The sequence below is a fragment of the Ochotona princeps genome, chromosome 6, assembly GCF_030435755.1.
Source record: "Ochotona princeps isolate mOchPri1 chromosome 6, mOchPri1.hap1, whole genome shotgun sequence".
NCBI lineage: Eukaryota > Metazoa > Chordata > Mammalia > Lagomorpha > Ochotonidae > Ochotona > Ochotona princeps.
In genome coordinates, this window is record NC_080837.1 from 27,561,685 (window position 1) to 27,578,381 (window position 16,697).

At 40.2% G+C, this 16,697-nt stretch overlaps 1 protein-coding gene across 4 annotated transcripts in view; it reads left to right on the top strand.

The window, feature by feature from the left end:
* The first annotated feature begins 1,578 nt into the window (after nt 1-1,578).
* The window catches only part of ATOSA (atos homolog A), an 82,716-nt gene continuing 67,597 nt past the window's right edge, over nt 1,579-16,697 (top strand). For 2 of the 4 annotated variants that reach the window (XR_009245598.1, XM_058665837.1), the window contains exons 1-2: nt 1,769-2,402; nt 2,888-3,006. Coding sequence is in view for 3 of the 4 variants with exons in the window: in XM_058665837.1 (XP_058521820.1) it covers nt 2,991-3,006 (16 nt within the window). In the remaining variant the exon portion in view is untranslated. Of the gene's footprint in view, nt 1,735-1,768; nt 2,403-2,518; nt 2,544-2,887; nt 3,007-16,697 lie in introns of those variants that run through there. The other 2 variants (XM_058665838.1, XM_058665839.1) reach the window with 2 other exon arrangements.

Below are 16,697 nucleotides of genomic sequence, written 5' to 3' on the forward strand. Positions count from 1 at the left end.
CTTCCTTAAAAGAGAATTATCTGTGTTCCAGATCATCCCATAGTCTTGACTTCTGTGCCCAACATTTTTCTGATCTTTGTATTTCTTGCAAATTAGGCAGAGGGAGAGGAGTTCAATGACAGATCTGCTGCCTGTTCACTCAGTAAGCCTTTTACAATAGCTGTTATCTGGCTCCAGCTGTTGTGCTAAATTTAGGATTTTGGATTATCTGAAACTGTTCTTTCTTGTCTCCTAGTACAAGGGTTAATTGAGCAAAGACTGTAGAACAAGTAAAACTTCAGCTAATTAAAAGAAAACCCCTACAAAATACAGCATTTATGGTCACCATTTGTCAGAATTTTCAAGATGCTAGAATGTTTTGTGAGAATGAAATATACTCTGCTGAATGTTCTGACCTGTTAAGCATTAATAACTGCCACAACACAAGTTATTTTGCTGTGCATAGAAAGTGATTTTTTTCATGGTAGAAATTTCATGTATTTGAACTGAAGCAAAAAAATTCAATTGCTAACCTTGGAGTTGACAACGTTTTCTGATGTAAGTGAAATCCATACTCAATGTAAAATTGGATAAACAGCAATAGTTAAAAAAAAAAGGGGGGGGGGTGAATCACTTTTAGACTTATCCTAGCACTTTCCTGTTCACTTGTCTGCAAAATCATCTCTAAAATGTGTGTATGTTTTTTAATGAAGTCAAAGTTTTGCAAATTTTGTACTTCTTGGCTCTGGGCTTCATAACCCCGTGTGTACTTTGTCTATAAACTGAGTAGTTAATGGCTGTAGCTCTTGTTAGGATTGTTTTTTTAAACTACAGCAGATCTTTGTCATCTGTTTGTGTTGAAGTGATGACACAACATCACAGCATGAAATGTCATCGTGTCACATTGTTCTAGCACAACAACACAATTACAACTCCTAACAATAACATGGTGTCAAAAGTGTCCTCTTGCCCATGAGTCAGGGTGTTAGAAGTTATAAAAGTTATTTTTAGCACAGCCTGTGCTTCCAAAGCGTGGGTTCTAAATGTTACCAAATCCCCTAGGGATCTGGGAACATCTGGGTGACGGGGGTTGGGGGGGCAGGTTGTTGTTTTGAAACTACCCCTTCCCGCGTAGGGCCACATGAAATTCCTATCCTGCCTTGTGCCGCAGTCCCCTGGGGGCTGGATCACAGCCCCGTGTCAGCATCCAGTGTGTTGGAGGAGGAAACTATAATTATCTTCCCTGTCTGGGGCAGGCCCTGGGATGACATCTCCCCAGTGACCCTGTGCGCTAATAGTGCAGCTCGGGTTCCTGGACTCAGAGAGGACAGCCAGCTCCCGTAGGAGCTGTACGAGGCGAGCGCCCATTAGCCACCCACCCTCTGTGGGCTTGCCCAGCCCCTCCCAGCGCTTTCGCGCCCATCAGGGACCTACACAGAGATCAGGCTCCCCCATCCTAAAACTACGAGTAGCGTCTCGGGTCGCACAGCCGCGTTGCTATAACAACAGGGCATCCGCACCGTGGAGGCCGCCGGGGAGGAAGTGACGAGCGGTGGGTTGGCTGTTGTTGGGACACGTGACCCGGGCAGTGTTTTGACAGGGCAAACAGCAGAGAAAGAACTAGGCGAGCGAGAGGGACCGGGAGCCGGGGCGCCCAAGCTAGAGACAGCGGGCGGGCGAGAAGCTGGCAGAGTCGCGGGGCAGGCGGGCCGGCCGAGGAGACGGGCGGGCTAAGCCCGGGGGCCACAGGGCTCGGTGCGAGTCGGGCAGGGCTCGGGGCTGAGGGCAGGGAGCGGAGCGAGGCGGGGGGTTGGGGGTGGATGGCCTCAGGGAGCCACGTCGGGCTGGTCGTCGTGCGCCCCCATGGTCCCCTAGTGCAGTCCCGGGCCCGCGGCGCGCCACCCTCAGCCCGCGTCAGCCCTGCGCCGGTCGGAGCCTCGGGTCTGAGGCGCGAGTGTGATGTGAGCCGCTGGGCGAGCGGTGGAGGCCAGTGCCAAGAGGAGGAGGGATAGGACGCGGGGAGGAGAGCAAGTTAGTCAGCAGAGGTCGGCCGAGAGAGCCGAGGAGTGGACCAGTCCGAGAGCGCCATGAAAACAACTCTCCAGAGGGGAGAGGGGCAGGCGCAGCGCACGGTGCGACGCGGCTGAAGGAAATCCGGGGGCTGCGGCGGGACGGAAGGGGGGCCGCGGCGGGTCGTCTGCACCGCCGAGCAGGGGTCGGGCGTCCGGTTGGCAAAGCCGACCTCGGGTCGGGCCACGGAGCGCTGGGAGTTAGCAGGGGGCGACCCGGGACAGCCTGGGAAGAGTTCTTTTGGAGCTGGGGGCTGGGCGTGAGGAGATGACTCGGGTTTCTTCTTGACCCTCCGGTTGTGTAAACTTGGCCTCGGTTGCCACAGGAAGGCTAGCCAGGGGGTAATTACACAGGTGAGGCCCGGAGGCCAGGCGGGGCGGGGGTGCAGGGGTGGGGGCTGGAAGTTTGCTAAGCACAGGCACCAGGTGGAAGAATTTTCCCTACCAGCCATTGCAGAGGTGCAGCTGTTCCCACAGGCGTTTTCCCACCAAGTGGTTAGTTAGCTTGTGTTGCTTGAATCTTTTGCTGCTTCTTGCCTGTACCTCCCTGCAGGTTATAAATAGATCCTGCTTTGGTTCCGAGACGCTGTGTCAGAGAAGGACACATTGGCCGGCCGAGCACTGGGGGCGGGGAAGAGGGTGCTCGGGTGTGGAGGACATGGGGGAGGCGGTACCCAGGGAGCTGAGCTTTTTTTTCCGACCTGGCCTGGTGCTGTCACCCGCAGTTCGTGCCAGGAAGAGGCCTAACGTAACTGTAGTGTTGTTGTTGTTGTTGTTGTTGCTGCAAGATCCTGGTGGTAGAGCAGGACCAGATTAACTTTGTTTTTCATTTTTTTCAGCATTTTGAAAACGAGGCAGAAGCCATTGAGTCGGCGGTGAGCCTGTTGAAAGAACTCACTCGTGTGTGTTTCACACCTCTGTAGGTGGAAACTGGATGTGAAAATGAAGCCAGACCGAGGTAAACGATTGCTTGAAAAGTAGGATTGTTTTGTAAAACCAACCCTCTGTACTCCATTTTAGAAGTGTTAATCCAGTTGTACTGCAATTTCTACCTCCTGTGTGATTATGTGTTTTGTTCCAGCTGGTGAGGTAAGACATATGGGAAGAGAGGTTTAGGGTGTAAGTGGAAAAAAAAGTGCTGATAAGAGAGAAATCCAGTGTATTTCAAAATGAAGTCTTCAAGTACAGTATTTGCATCTGTTGCTACAATACTTGGTCTTTGTTTAGGTAAAATTAGAGTTCAACTTCAAAGGCATGGCTAAGTTCTTGAAACTTGAGAGTTTGAGATTGGCAAATTGAAAATTTCAGAGTGAGTCGACAGTTATTTTATTACATTACTGCTCTCTTTAGTGGTTTTTTGTGCTGTAAGTCAAGTGCTCTAGTTTGCGTAATACCCCAGCACCCCATAAATCAATATATGGGCAATGAGGGCTACTGAGATGCCTGATGGGAAGTAAATGTGGCTTCTGGTTCTGCACCTGTACTTCCAGCCTGATGCAAATACACTATACACTGTGCTTTCCAAAAACCTCAGAGAAATTGTTCAGCTTCTCGACTATGTTGGAAAATTTTCATTCAGTTAGGAGTGATTACAGAGAACATTGAAGGGGCGATTATTGTATTTGGTGGGGGGCTATATCAATAGATGGCAAAGTCCATTCTAAGTGTTGAGACCTTATACTTGGAAATGCTATTTTCCCCTATGAATTAGAGGTTTATTTTTAAAAAATATGTATTAAACTTGTCTGTATTTCCACCATATTAGAACTACAAATTTGGAATTCAGGTGTGCCTTTGGTGATAGTATCTATTAAAATGTGAGAGAGAAACAGAAAAGGCTGTACGTACTATTTTAAACGTTTGCCTGTTATCTAACATCAGGCAGGTAACAGCCATCTGTGTATTAGGTATTAAGTTTATTGCTGTTGAGCAGGTTGCTGTGTACAACACTAAGTTTAGATTTTTAGATTACATCAATGACTTTGGAAAAATAGCAACAAGGTCAGTAATTGCATCTCAAAATAAACAAGCAAATAAAAAAGTCACTTTGTTTTGGATTGTTAAATGTTTTTTAAAGTCGCAGTAATTTAGAAAATATTATTTGCACACTATGTCTTTAAGCCAAAATTAATACTAAACACAACAAAATGTTAAGTGATATACTGATAAGGAAAAGCTATAAATTGATATGGAAAATAATTTATTAATCAGAATTTCCAAAACAGGTTTTTTTTTTTCCTTTAAAAACTACAGCATTCTTGAGTGAAACCTTGGGATTGCAAGTTTAGTAGTAGGATTGTATTCCATAATAACACAAGCCAATATGCTCACTGCTGTTTTTTAAAAAACCATTTTCCAGAGTAATATGTTCACTTAGCAAACTAGTACAGAAATACTGAAACAAGGTTTTCACAAATACCCTTAACATTACTGTGTGTGATGTCGTCTTGTATTTTCTGATCTTGTTTAACTTTTTAAAAGGTGCTGTCATAATCCAGTGAATTGATTTCTTGACCAGCTAATGGGTTGTGCTTACCTGCAGTTTGAAAGCACAGTTATGGACAATACTTACCTAGCAGGCAGGATACTTACTTTTTCATTCTTCCACAGTAATGTTTAAGAAGCCATTCTAAACTTGTGAATTTTCTGGATAATTGACTTTAAATACCAAAATATTTTTAATTATGTCTGGAGAGTTTTCAAGATTGTTAATGCTTCTGCTTTTTAAGAAAAGAAAATGTGCAGTCAAGTTAACCTCTCTCTTTGTTCATGATAAAGGGAAGGCTTGTGAGTTTCAATTTTGTACTCTCACAACCTAAAAATATCCTACAAAACATATTTAAGTTTGTGAAGTGTTTTTTTTTTTCCTCTAGTTTAAAAGACGCCAGGGCTATTGTGTGTGCATGTGTGTGTGTGACATATTTGATTTTTTGTTCATTGTTCTTTGCTATCAACAGTCTCTATTGTTGGTAAGTGTATTCTTGCCTTACTTTGATTTTACTGTTTTTAGTCTTGCTTGGAGAACTGGAAAACCTTGAGTTTTTTATACAATGAGAGTCCATAAGAAAACCTCTCAGATATTCAGAATCAAAGTGTGGTTTATATAGAGACTCAGTATTTCCTTAGTGGTATTCAGCTGTGCCTCACAGTGTTCAAGTTTCTGGATAAGCTCTTAGAGGCCTTTTGTCTTACATAATTGTGTGTGGTAGTTGATTGGCTAATAGAAAAAATATTTTAATTTTTCTGCCTATCTTTTGAAACAGCACCATAGCTTGTTCTGTGGACAAGATATGTTTTTGGAGTTGTTTGCAATCTTTCTTGTGTAAACCATATAGCATTAATGTATATTTGAAATTTTTAGTTTTGGTTTCTTTCGAAATTTCAGAGTAATCTGAGGGTAGAATCCTAAATTTATAATAATTTGAAAGGTGACAAATTACTCTTGATTTGATATCAGTGTACATAGTTCAGCAGGAATTTCTTTGGAGAAAGAGGCAATTTATGTTCATGAGAACTATGTTTACATGCAAAATACTCAATTTTTCACAGAAATAATTTTTTTTTTGCACTACAGTTTATAGAAAAAAAAATACCCTATTAGCCATGGATTTTCAATGTTAGCAGTATTGGTGTCATTTTTGGGGGAGGATATATGTTGGTCATTCCTGCTAATTGGTTAAGAAAGTATATTATTTCTTTAAATATACATTTAAGAAAGAATATATATTGTATAGCACAGTGACTATTATTTCACAATATTCAACAGTATAGCATATTTTAGATAAAGAATTTTCTAAGCAGAGTTCCAGTAGTTATGTAACATTTGCTGTGTTGTGTTGGCAGAGATGAGTCTTAGATGTTATCAACATGGGTTTTGGAAGCAGACCTGTGTTTGTATGTGTGTTCCCTTACTTGTTATGTAATCTTCGTCACATTACTTAATCTTTAGGAGTCTCAGTTTACTTGTCTGTAAAATGGGGGGGGAAATTTCAGCTTGTCGCAATTAGAAATAATGGCAGTGGTACCTAGTGCATATTAAACAAGTCTTTGGTTAAATAAAGCATTACAGATGCTTATACATTGATCAGTTGCAAAATATACTGAGCAGAGGTAATTACGGAAATAGTCACTTTGTTTTGCATTCTTAGTGTTCAGCTTGCCAAGGCGTAAGCAGATTTAAGAGGCCTTTAATATCTAATTATCTGAGAAAATAAAAAGCTGCAAAAGGATATTTGATGCATGTGTACTACCTCTTTATACTGTCATGTGTAATTGCAGTTACAGCTTGATTTATTTAGATGAGATGAGTGGATGAAGCTAACTATGAATTGATTTTAAATGGTATTAACCACTGATGAGAGTTGGGCCATTGGAGAGGTTGAACCATGCTGTCCTACCTCAGACTCGAGGATGCACAACCTTGGACATAATCCTATGTATAATATGTCCTTTATATGTAATTTCAAGTATGTCAAGAGAAACCAAGGTCAGGACTTTTGTGTGGATAAAATTAAAACATTTTATACTGTGTTACAAATGTATGTCTGATTTCATTTTTAAATGATACCTGAATTTGCCAGAACTTATGAAAGATTAAGACTTAACACATGGTATTTCAATTCGTATTTAAACATTGTAGGCCATTTGTGATTGTTAAAGCTACTTGCGCAAAACCTGGCTCATAAACAAAATTCCAAACAAAATGTGGTGTTAGGAGGGCTGCCATCTTAGATCCCTCCCCACCTTGATTATATTACAAAATTTGGACTTAGTACTGTAGTGACTTAAAAATGTACCTACAGCATAATGCAATGCTGTTAACCTCGAACAGTTCTTTTCCTGAGTAGCTTAAATAGGACAAAAGAATTGATAAAGACTGAGAAAAAGTAGCAAAGGGATTAGGTGCTCTGCTTTCTTGCTAAGAGTCGTTCTTTGTCTGCCACAGTAAATGAAACAGTAAGAATGACAGCTGTTGGCTGAAAAGAAACAAAAGATTGTTCATATTGAACAGTATGTGCCAACCTTTGTCGTGGAGGTGATGGTAGTGATAGTGTTAATAACAACTAAATCTAGTGCCTGCTGTGGGTTCTACCAGGTTCTGAATGCTTTATCATTCATGTACTCCAAATTACTGAAAGAAGTGTATGCTGTCATCATTTATAGATAAGTGCAACTGAGTAACAGAATTTTAATAACTTTTCCAAGGTTTCATGATTAGTAAGAGGGCAAGGCCAAATTTCAAGTGAGCTGAAGTAAATGCTTTTTACCCCTTACTGCGAGTAGAAAGTTAGGCTAAAATATGATAAAATACTATGGTGAAGCTGGTTTAAAAATATGCTTGATGAAAATTCAAAACAGGTTTGGTAAGCACTGTGATATATTGGTCCATTTGCCTCACCTTCTTCATCTTCATCTTCATGGTGGGAATAACAGTATCTTGGTTGATGGTTATTCTGAAGATTGAATAACTTATGTACATACATAATGGACTTCGAGAAGTGACTGGCGACATTCATATGTGAACTGCTTTGGTTATTTTTAGACATTTTATAAAGAAGATGCCAATTACTTTGTGAAAGCTGAATGAAGAGGGCAGTTCAGCTGCATGCTTTGTGCTAAGCTGCACTGTGATCTCAAGTTAAAGACTGACTATTGTTGGCTCATATCATCCATTTATGTTGATGACACATCGGTAACTCAAATAATTGTTGGCTTGGTACAGCCTGTGAGATTCAGATACTACAGGGTTAACATAATAACACCTTGTTTATTTTTGCTGTCATCCTCTAAGAAAATAAGTCATCTTTTTGAATGATGAGAAAAAAGATAAAAAAGATAAATGAGAAGTTAGAATTGAGGATCCAGAGCTGATGACTAAAGGATTTAGCTGATGACTAAATCCTTGCCTTGCATGCGCTGGGATCACATATGGATGCTGGTTCACGAACCTGCTACTCCGTTCACATCCAGTTCCCCGTTGTGGCCTGGGAAAGCAGCAGAGGATGGCCCAGTGCTCAGGCTTCTGCATTCATGCAGGAGAACTGCAAGAAGCTCCTGGTTCCTGGTTTTGGATCGGCTCATCTCTGGTGATTGTGATCACTCGGGCAGTGAACCAGCTGATGGAAGATCTGTCTCCACTTTTCTCTGTAGAGCTGCCTTTCCAATAAAAATAAACAACTTTTTTTTTTTAAAGATTTATTCATTTTTTATTACAGCCAGATATACACAGAGGAGGAGAGACAGAGAGGAAGATCTTCCGTCCAATGATTCACTCCCCAAGTGAGCCGCAACGGGCCGGTACACACTGATCCGAAGCCGGGAACCTGGAACCTCTTCCGGGTCTCCCACACGGGTGCAGGGTCCCAATGCATTGGGCCGTCCTCAACTGCTTTCCCAGGCCACAAGCAGGGAGCTGGATGGGAAGTGGAGCTGCAGAGATTAGAACCAGCGCCCATATGGGATCCCGGGGCTTTCAAGGCGAGGACTTTAGCTGCTAGGCCACGTCGCCGGGCCCAAAATAAACAACTTTTTTAAAAAGTTGGAATTGAGAGTGACTTAAAAACTGATTTCCTCTTTAAAAATGGAGAAACTCAAAGATCTGAATCTTCTGCATTGTGAGTAAACACAAGAACATTTAATTATTAAAACACATTTGTGTTTATTCACTTTAGTCATTTCAACTTTGTACCCAAGTATGGTAGTGCTTCCTCTATTTCTGAGGGTGAAGATGTGTAAAACTAGGTGTTTTAAACTTAGAATAATTTAATGGCTTGTTTTGTTCATGAAAAAGCACAATTACTGTACCTGGTAGAAGTCTTTTAGTGGATATTCTTTTCCTGAAATGACTGAAAAATCAGAATAGTCCCTTAATTATGTTGGAATTTCTTCTTTTTTTAAAGAATTTTTTGAAATATTTTCATTTCAAAATCAAATTTACAGAGAGAAGGAGAGACAGAGAGGAAAGGTCAAACATCCACTCGTTTGTCTCCAAGTGGGTGCAATAGCTGGAGTTGAGCTGATCCGAAGCTAGGAGCTTCTTCCAGGTTTCCCACAGGGTCCCTAAGGCTTTGCGCCGTCTTCGACTGTTTTCCCAGGCCACAAGCAGGGAGCTGGATGGGAAATGGGGTCGCTAGGATCCTAAATGGTGCTCACAGGGGATCCCAGTGCATGTAAGGTGAGGACTTCAGCCACTAGGCTACCACGGTGGGCCCTATGTTGAAATTTCTTACTGAGCAGAAAGATAGTGGACTAAATAAAAATATAGTAGATAATCAAAATGTAAAAGTCCATATATAATACCAAAACTCCCAGTTATCTGAGTTGAACTTTCTCCTGTTTTCTTTTGTGTATAAGAGATACTCATATAATAAAATTCTAATAAAACTTTTTTCATCTCATTGTTGACCATACCCAGTACGGTCCTACCAGTTGCCTTTTAGATTTTTACTTACCATTCGGGGCCGTGTGGTCAATGTTTTTTCTGCTTTAAGTCCTTTTCCCTCATGGGCATCTCTGTCTTCTGTTCTACACATGAATGTGATTTTTTTTTAAGATATTTTCTCTGGCATCCTTATGTAGATCACTTAATTAATGTGAAACACTACAGTTAATAATATCTATTAAATTAAATGTCCTTTTTTATTCTGTTGTTCAGCAGCTTGTATTTCCTTCAGCTCATTAATAAATTTCATAATTCTTTACCTTGACTATCATCTGTACAACTGCATTTTTTAAGTTTCACAAGGTCAGAAACCTTGTCTTTTCCTCATAGCTGTGTTTCTGTCACCTAGTGGTCTCGCACATGAGGGGTGCATTGTAGATGAATAGGAGATACTCATTGTGGATTTGTTGAAGAAATTCAGAACCTGTGTATGCCCATGTTTGTGGTGCAGAGTAGGAACAGATGGCTAGCAATCAGTAATGACTTAGTGAAGCTTGGCAAATTTAGGGATTTAGTAGTTATTAGACCATTAACACTTCTTTCTGAAATGCATTTTAAAAATTTGCCTACATTTTAAAAATTTGATTACAACTTAAAAATTGTGTTTTTCCATTGGTCATTTAGTTATCTGAATAGAACTAAAGCCCTGTAAAATGGCTGAGGAGGCAAAACCTGCTTATCAGTGATCTTTACTTTATAAATGTTTGGTTAACAGATGATCTGTGCACAAACTTTTACTACAAGCTCTCTGACCTCCATTCACCAGGAAGAATTTGCTCCCATTGCCTTTTCTCTGAGTGTGTGTGTGTGTGTTGGCAGATCCCAGACTTACAAGTACAAGAAAGTAGAACAGAATCTGAGGAAAAGGATTCAAAGGATATGGGCTTTGGATGGGGAACTCATTCTGCCAACAGTTTTGTAGCTAGGATCAAACCCCAAACCCGTTTTCTTATCTGTAAGCCCCACCCCAGTCCAGTGTTGGGTCTGAGTGTCTGAATGCAAGAACTTTGTAGACTGGGAAATGCTATACAAATACATCTTACAGCTCAGATCATTTGTGTAGATGAATAAAGGGCCAGGTGTTCTGAGGGCATTCTTTTTTTTTTTTTTTTTTTAAGACTTATTATTATTGGAAAGCCAGATATACTGAGAGGAGGAGAGACAGAGAGGAAGATCTTCCATCCAATGTTTCACTCCCCAAGTGACTGCAACGGGCCAGTGCGCGCCAATCCGATGCTGGGAACCTGGAACCTCTCTTGGGTCTCCCACGTGGGTGCAGTGTCCCAAAGCTTTGGGCCATCTTCGACTGCTTTCCCAGGCCACAAGCAGGGAGCTGGATGGGAAGTGGAGCTGCTGGGATTAGAACCGGCGTCCATATGGAATCCCGGGGCTTTCAAGGCGAGGACTTTAGCTGCTAGGCCACGCTGCCGGGCCCAAGGGCATTCTAAAAATAGTCATTCACATACTATCAGAATTTTATTATTTTAAAAAGTCTTCCTTGTTACTCTGACTGGACTTGTATCAGTCAGTCATTTGTGTTAGTAAGTTGATATTATACATTTTTCAGAAACTACTGAAATGATGATTATATTTTGGTTAGTTCCTCTTGAGCAACATACCATAATGCAAGAATCGTTAAGACCCCTGAGGCTGTGGGTCACACTGAGATTGAAATTCTAACTTTGGCAGTTAGAAGTCAAGTGACCTTGAGAAAAATACATAGCTTTTCTGAATAAGAGTATTTTTCCCTCTAACCTTATCAACCCTAATCCTTCTGGGAAAGGTAAACTGAGAACAGATGGTTTGGCATCTACCTCGCATATGCCTGGCACAGGTTTGGCTGGTAAGTGTTTTCCTTAACTTCTATGGATACACGTGTGGAAGGCTGCATCCAGGAAACGAATGTCTCAGTACTCTGTTGTAAAAACAAGTTGTAGCAAGAGATCAACAGACCCTTATTTCATCACGGTCAGCCTAGTTTGCGGCAACATACAAGTAGGAAAAAAAAAAGCAGCAGCATTTTTAATGTGAATGCAATGGCAGAGGGAAAGCAGGTAATTTGAATCATGGCCAGCCATTTCTAGATGATGATAGCTTGTAAGGAGCAGTTAAGTAGTGGCTTAGGGCAAAGAAATTGAGGCATGGGTGAACACTAAGAGGATGTTGATGGGATATGTAGAGTGGTAAGGTGTTGCTCCTCCCCCCACAATTTTTTTTTTCAAGATTTATTTAATGTATTGGAAAGGCAGATTTACAGAGAGAAGGGGGAACAGAAAGATCTTCCATCTACTGGTTCATTATTCCAAATGGCCGCAGCCATTGGAGCTGAGCTAGTCTGAAGCCAGGAGCCTCTTGCGGGGTTCTTACATGGATGCAGGATCTCAGGCTCAGGGCCATCTTCCATTGTTTTCTCAGGTGTAGTAAGTGGAGGAGTCAGGACTTAAATCAGCACTCCCACAAGTAATGCTGATGTTGGAGGCAGAAGCTTAACTTATACCTCAGTGCCGCTTCCTTTTTTTTTTTTTTTTTTTTTTTTTAATGTTTTGTTCTTTAAGCTTAGGCTAGAAATCTTTGTCAGTTTTGTAAACTTGACAAGATGATACTGATATATAAAAATTATGAGTGTTTGTTTTAAAGAAGGATTGGTTGTAGGATTTCTGTTAAACACTTTACTGTGGATGGGAAGCAGAGTAGTCAGGATACAACCCTGTGCCCATATGGGTTGCAGTGCTTGGAGGTGGAGGACCAGCCAGTTGAGCTGGTGCTTACGTCTAGTTTTTAAAAATTCTGAGCACATAAATAAGTTGGTTTAGTATTAAAATCCGTATGCGCTTTAATAGCTTGATTCATAGTAATTTGCCATCATTTTTGTTCTGTCTTTGTGTAAATATGATAGAGGGAATGGATGGAGAAAGTAGGAGTGAATAGGAGGACAGAAGAGACGGACATAGGAGTTCTGTACACATGTGTGCCTCAGCTTGCATCTGGTGGTATACTGGAGCTGGCTGATACCAACCTGTAAAAGCTGCTTGTTTACTCTTCTTCCAAATACTCCATCTACTTGCTTGCTTAAAAACAGCCATGGTGGCAGTATTTACTTCCCGGATATTGGCAGTGCTACAGGCTGGGACTTTTTTTCCCCCCTCAGAAGCCAGTTTCTAAATATTTACCATCACATCACAACATTTATTTTCTAAGTATAAAAAACGATCATCTGTCTACCCAAATACCCTTATTGCTCTAAAGAAATTCAGCACACATCTACAACCTTCCCAGGTACGCTGACAGAGAGCATGTATGGGAAGCTGGCATTGCAAGTGGTCAGTTTTCAAGGAAACTTCTGAATTTCGCTGGAAATGTCGTTTTGTTGTTATTGTTGTTATGATATTTGTGGTTTGGAGACTCATGGTACATTAAGCAAAGACATTAATACCCTTCAGATTCCTGTCTTGTTTATAAATTTTATCCCGTGTTTTAGAAATCACATTGATAACATGAATTTGTCAAAGAAGTACAAAGTTCAGATAAGTCAAAAGAAAATGGGAGAAATAATAATTCTACTACAACATAGTTGGACATTTCACAATTTGATATAATCCTTCTGGTCTATATGTAAACATTACATTTTTTAAAAGTGTGTTAGAGTAACTTTTACTTTGTGAAATGCATTTTCTCATCAATTATTTTATAGTAATCTTTGATAGTTATAATGCTAATTGTTGTATAATAGTGTCATTCAATCTATTTTAAGTTTTAATTGTAAAATATATTTGCCATTTTAAGTGTTCAGTCTTTTTAGATATTTAAGTTGTATCAAATTTTTTACTATTTCGAAAGCACTATATTTAGATTTCTGTAATTTAATTTTTTCCACAAAGGAATTGATAAAAATGTTTGCAGGATTAAATTTTGATTATTGAAAAATGGCCTTCAGCAACATCTTTATAAATTTACAGTCCCACAAATAGTACATAAGAGCAATAGCTTATTTTTTCCTTTGTTTTATAACACTAGATTCTGATATTTGTTTCTTTAGATTATCCTCCCTCCTTTTTGTTTAAAGACTTACGCATTTATTTGAAAGAGTACGGGGTGGGGGAGTACCACCTGCTGGTTCGTGTCCTTAGTGGTAGCAGTGGCTAAGGCTGGGCAATGCCAAAGCCAGGAGCAAGAGTTTCTTCCAGGTCTCCCAGTGGATGACAGAGGCTCAAGTATTTGTGACATCTGCTGCTGCTTTTTCCCAGATGTCAGCAGGGAGCTGGATTGCGAGTTGACCAGCCAGGATACAAACCGGTGTCCATATGGGATGCTGGCTTTTTTTGCAGGGAGAGGATTAGCCGTTTGAGCCATCGTGCCAGACCCACTTGTGATATGATGTTATGAGAATTGCTTTCAGGAATGTTGTGGTCAACTGCAGGGCTCTGTTGGTCCTTGACTTTGCTCTAGCAAGAACTGAGCTCAGGAAGAGTGGCGTTCTGTGAAGGTGAGCTCTGATATTGATCACCTTGGTTGATTGAATAGTGTGATAGCTTGCCTGAATTTAGGGTAAAGAGAAACCCTTTGCCTTCCCTGTTTGGGTAGAGTTTGTATTTTCTGTGAGATTAGTCTGGATTTATGTATGGATATGTATTTACACATAAATCTGATATCCTCTCACTTTTTTAAGATTACACCAAAATGTTGAATAGTTAAGGTGATGTAGTTTGTGTGTTTTCTACAGGGGTGAATTCATTGTAGGTGGGGGTCGTTCAGTATATTGTGCCAGAAGGAACTGTGAGCAGAAAATTTCCGATTTTCAATATTGCCACTCTGTTGAGGCATCAGCTTTTTTGACCAATAGATTTAATTAATGATCCTAGAGGTGCCTTCTAGGTCTGGGATTTTGTTATTTGTAATTGCCTTGTCGACTTTTGTTTCTCTAGTCAAGTGTGTTGTCTGTTCAGAAGCTGGCATAAGCAACATATTTTTGTCTCTGAGGGATTATATTCACACTTCAGTATTTATTGTGTTGACTGAAGACTGTTTTGGGAGGTACATTGCTACAGTTCCAAAGCTTGTGCTCTAACTCTGGCCTGTCCCTTTCCTTGTAGCTTATGTTGAAGAGCTCTGGAGTCTGTAAGGAAACTCAAAATAGCTACCAATTAAAAAAAAAATCAAGTTGCATGTAGTACCTGCTATATTCCATTCTGAAGAGCTCAGAACATGGAAATTGCTTTTGTTCTGAAATTACTCTTAAAATCATTCTATTTCTTAAAATCTGAGCTGGAAGAGTCCTTGGTGAGTATGAATCTTTTTAATTCTTACTGAGAAATCTCAGTAAAAAGGATTCTGCCCAGTTACAGAAGAAAACTCAGATTTCCTGCTATGAATATTTTCTACATGGTACTGTCTGTAGTGCCTGGTAAGAGCGTAATTGCTTCAAAATTCTGTCACCAGAAATGAAATAGTGATCTTCTGGGTCTTTTTTCAGGAACTTAAACAAAGGCTGGGTGGCTGTGTTTTAACAGTGTTTTCAGCATAATGCATACTTTAAGAAACAGTAACAAGTAGGCTCAAAATTAGACATGTATTTTATGCAGAAAAGGATGTTAGGAAAAAAATGAATAGAAGGAAATTAGAGATAATGTCTAAAATCATATTTCGTGATTTATTTAAAATCTGTTGCAGAAGAAGATGGAGAGAGACATATTCCATCTACTGGTTCACTCCCCAGGCTGGCTGCAGTGGTGGTGGCTGGGCCAGGATATTAGCAGGGAGCTAGACCAGAAGTAGAACAGCCAGGACTTGAACCAGTGCCCCTATGGCATTGCAGACAGCAGTTTTACCCACTGCACCACAGCATTGGTCCTGATGTCTGAAGTCCTAAAATGAAGAAATACTGTTGATTTGTTGTTGAGAAATGCAGAGAATACTTCTTTCTGGTTTTATTGGGCGACTAAGGAAGCCAGTGATGGTACCTACTTAAAGGGCTGTCAAGGCTGATCGAATTAGCACTATATAGTTCTTGCAATGATGTTGGTGAACATAAGTATATTAGGCATAGGCTATTGTTACTGGTAATATTTTAGCAATAAGTATAATAGCACATTTCCATAAGTATAATGAGCACATTTCCAAAGTTTTTTTGAAGGGAAAACCGAAAGGCTAAGAGGTTGACTGTCATGAGGGTAACACCTTCTTTTGTTAATGGTCAGATACTGACTCAGAAATTGAAGAGGATGAAACGAGCCAGCTGTGTGAGGAGCAAGACAAGAACATTCCAGATAGTAATACACACAAAGGTCCTGAATTAAGAAATAGTCTGGGCTGTCTTTGGAACTTGAAAAATCAGACCCTGGGCCACAGTTTGTGCTGCCTTTCCTTCATTTCCTCCCTTTAGACCGTTTTGTTCACTGAAATATTTGTTCTCTAAGGGCAAAACTGCGTATGACTTCTTGCCTGCTCCATTCTTCACACCTGTCTCCTGTTGGCATAAAACTGATTTATTGGATGTTTTTGAGGAAAAAAAAAAACAACCCTCAAATGCTTAATGCTCAACAGCTGGTAGTGCCTTGTGAATGAGGATTTTCCTTGCCTGCCTTGTAAACGAACATACCAGGAAGCAGTGAGTGCATACGGCTACTTAATCTAAAGCATAGTTGAAAAAAAAAAAAAAAACAAGGATGCACATTTGTAAATAAATATTATCACAGTCACAGAATAAAACATTCACATTTGGTTTTTGGTATCTGGGAGTGGTGGTAGAACGCATTAAATACTACCTGGGATGGAACTTATTTATGCCTATTTCCCCTGTGTCCAATCCTGGTTCTAAATTGTGTTTTACTTAAAATGTATCACTCAGTGGATTTTATGATCTCCCTAATTATTAGCCATTTTGCTGTCCTGCTAGGATATTCAGTCTTCTAGTAACTGGTGTCTCATTCTGTACTTAAATAACTTAAATATTAATTGATAGGTAAATTGACCCAGCTTTTATAGGCTATTGCATATAATGTTTTATAATTTACATGGACCCTTTTATGAACCACATGATTGATAATACGGAATACTTGTTCTGATTTGATACAAACCATTTCTATTTTCAGACATGCTGTTTCTAAAACGTTTCTACCAAACACATGTATTTTGGTAAAATCATTTTCAAAGTGATCTAAATTTTAAGTTTCAGTTCTTATTTATAAGATACAGAATGGTATTCCATGCAT